The sequence below is a fragment of the Palaemon carinicauda genome, chromosome 2 (genome assembly GCF_036898095.1).
Source record: "Palaemon carinicauda isolate YSFRI2023 chromosome 2, ASM3689809v2, whole genome shotgun sequence".
Classification (NCBI taxonomy): Eukaryota; Metazoa; Arthropoda; class Malacostraca; order Decapoda; family Palaemonidae; genus Palaemon; species Palaemon carinicauda.
Window position 1 is genome coordinate 57,234,235 of NC_090726.1, and position 2,500 is coordinate 57,236,734.

The 2,500-nt window shown below is 41.2% G+C and overlaps 1 protein-coding gene across 1 annotated transcript; it reads right to left on the reverse strand.

Moving 5' to 3' along the window:
- Positions 1–684: 684 nt before the first annotated feature.
- Positions 685–1,754, reverse strand: LOC137616732 (17S U2 SnRNP complex component HTATSF1-like). The gene is made up of 2 exons (XM_068346737.1): positions 1,377–1,754; positions 685–1,176 (listed from the first exon to the last, which is right to left on the reverse strand). The coding sequence occupies exons 1-2, from the start codon at positions 1,752–1,754 to the stop codon at positions 685–687; spliced, it is 870 nt and encodes a 289-aa protein (XP_068202838.1).
- Between the last annotated feature and the right edge of the window lie 746 nt (positions 1,755–2,500).

Below are 2,500 nucleotides of genomic sequence, written 5' to 3' on the forward strand. Positions count from 1 at the left end.
ACCTCTTTTTTTTTCATTGTTTTATTTTTTTTATTTTTTTATTTTTTATAATTTTGTAATTTTTATTCTTTTCTGTATTATATTTTTTTTATTTTTTTTATTTTTTTTTTCATTGAAATTTATAAACAAGAAAAAACAAAGTTAAACCATCCAATTGCTGTCATTGGATACTGACCGCTGCAGACAAACCTCCCTGAAGAGGACGTCACCTCCCTCCCCAGCTGAAGGACCTTGGACCAACCTATGAGGACAAGACCGCATACTAGAAGATTTCTAGCCGACCTAGTTCCTTCTGCAGAGCCGGTCTTCTAGATTATTCCCCCAGAACCACCCGAAGGTTAATATCCGAAAGAATAAATCCAGATATCCGACCATGTGTACACTTGACAGAGACCTTGTACCCCTCCATCAAGGTACATAGCATACTAGAAAAAGCAAAGTTTCTTCCCTCTGCAGAGCCTGTCCTCTGGGTTATTCCAAGTGCTCTTCAAGCCAAACAGTTAGGCCAAGTATCCCTCCAGGGCAGTAAGGCAAAGCATCACTAATCGCTGTCTCTTTGTGGCACTAAAGTCCTAGGGCCTTTATAGAGGGGGTCCTTTCTCCCCTGATGGTCCTTCCAGGATTTTCTTTGGCTCTACTGTCATATTTTGCCTTGGGCACTTCAGATCTTCGCCACTTAGATACTTAATCCCGGTTTACGCCAGATCTTCTTAAGAGAGATTCCTCATAAAAGTAGTCTTCGTCATATTCTTTGTTATAATCTTCATCATAATATTCATCCTCTGAATCCTCTTCTTCTTCTTCTTCTTTTGGGTCTCCATTACCAAATTCGGATTCTGAATATTCATTAGTTTTCCATGAATCTTCACGAAGTGGTTGTTGAATATGGGATCTTTCTTCCCATTCATCATGAGCTTCTGAATCTTCCCTTTCAGCGAGAACTTCGGAATTTTCGCTTCCTGTGGGAACATCTGGTTCTTCCCTTTCAGCAAAAAACTTCGGAATTTTTGCTTCCTGTGGGAACATCTGGTTCTTCCCTTTCAGCAAAAACTTCGGAATTTCTGCTTCCTGTGGGAACATCTGTTTTTTCCCTTTCAACAAAAACTTTGGAATGTTTGCTTCCTGTGGGAATATCTGTTTCTTCCCTTTCAGCAAAAAAATCTGAATCTTCGCTTTCTGTGGGAACAAATGTTTCTTTCCTTTCAGAAAAAAACTTGGGAATTTTCGCTTCCTGTAGAAACCTCTGTTTCTTCCCTTTCAGCAAAAACTTCGGTATTTTCGCTTCCTGTGGGAAGAACATCTGATTCTTCATGTACTTCAGTATTGTCTTTTTCCAATACTTCAGCATCAGCAATTCCTTCTTATTCACATTTTACAGCTGATTTTTCACCATCTCCAAGCTTCGTTTCTTCAGACAAATTGTCTTGACTACACAATAGATCTAAAGATTTCTCCTCTTCCTCTTCATCTCCTTGCTCCTCTTCCTCTAAAGTGCTCATTGGCATCCAGACTTTTTCTTCATCAGCTTCTTCCTCCTTTCTCTGTGTCTTTCTGTTCATCATCACTCCCCATCCCTCAGCGAAGTCCCAGGCGTCTCCATCCTCAATGATATAATTGATTTCCTGAATTTCTTCAGGCGAAGACCGTAGCATCAAGTAGGATTTGGTCATCCTCTCCAAGAGAGGAACGACGCAGCCATAATGTTTCGCCGTGTGGAAGGCGAAGCTTCCAAATTCAGAGATCCAGTTTTTCATGAAGGACTGATAGCGCTGTCAGACCTCCTCCTGGGTTGGGTTTTTCGAGCAGCCCAGTAAGTCATGAGGTTCCTTAATCTTGTTCATGCAGTCAACCACTCTCAGAATCTTCTTCTTCTGTTTTTCACTGAGCTTTAGATATTTTGGAGGCTACGGTTTACTTCTGTCTCTGCCTGACGCCAGTGGAGGGGGAGGGGGAAGTGTCGATTCTTCAGTGTCACTTTCCAAAACTCCTTCGTCCTCGCTGTCTGATGCTTCGTATGCTTCCAGGACGTGTATTTCCAGATCTTTACTGGATTTCTGTGGATTCTCCTCAGGATCCAATCTCTCTTTGACTGAAGGCTCCTCATTGCTACTCTCTTCTGCTTCAGCCATCTGCACTGGCTCTTTCTCAGAAGAGTTTTCAATGATAATTTCTTCAGATATTTCCTCAACTTCCTTAGTTTCCTCCTCTTCTCCCAACTGTGCAATTTGTTCAACTTCGAAAGAAGTGTCCTCATCTCTTACAGAACCTTCTACCTCCTGTAAGATTTCGACCTCTTCTTCAGTTTCGTTATTATGGATTTCTTCTTTTTCGCTCTCCATTTGCACTGGCTCTTTTTCAGTAGAGTTTTCCATAACATTTTCTTCACTTTTGTCAAGTTCATCAGTTTTCTTCTCTTCTGTCTTTGAAATTTCATCTTCCTCAGAAGGAGTTTCCTCGCCTCCTGCAGTTTCCACCGAAGAATCGTCCGAAACTTCCTTTA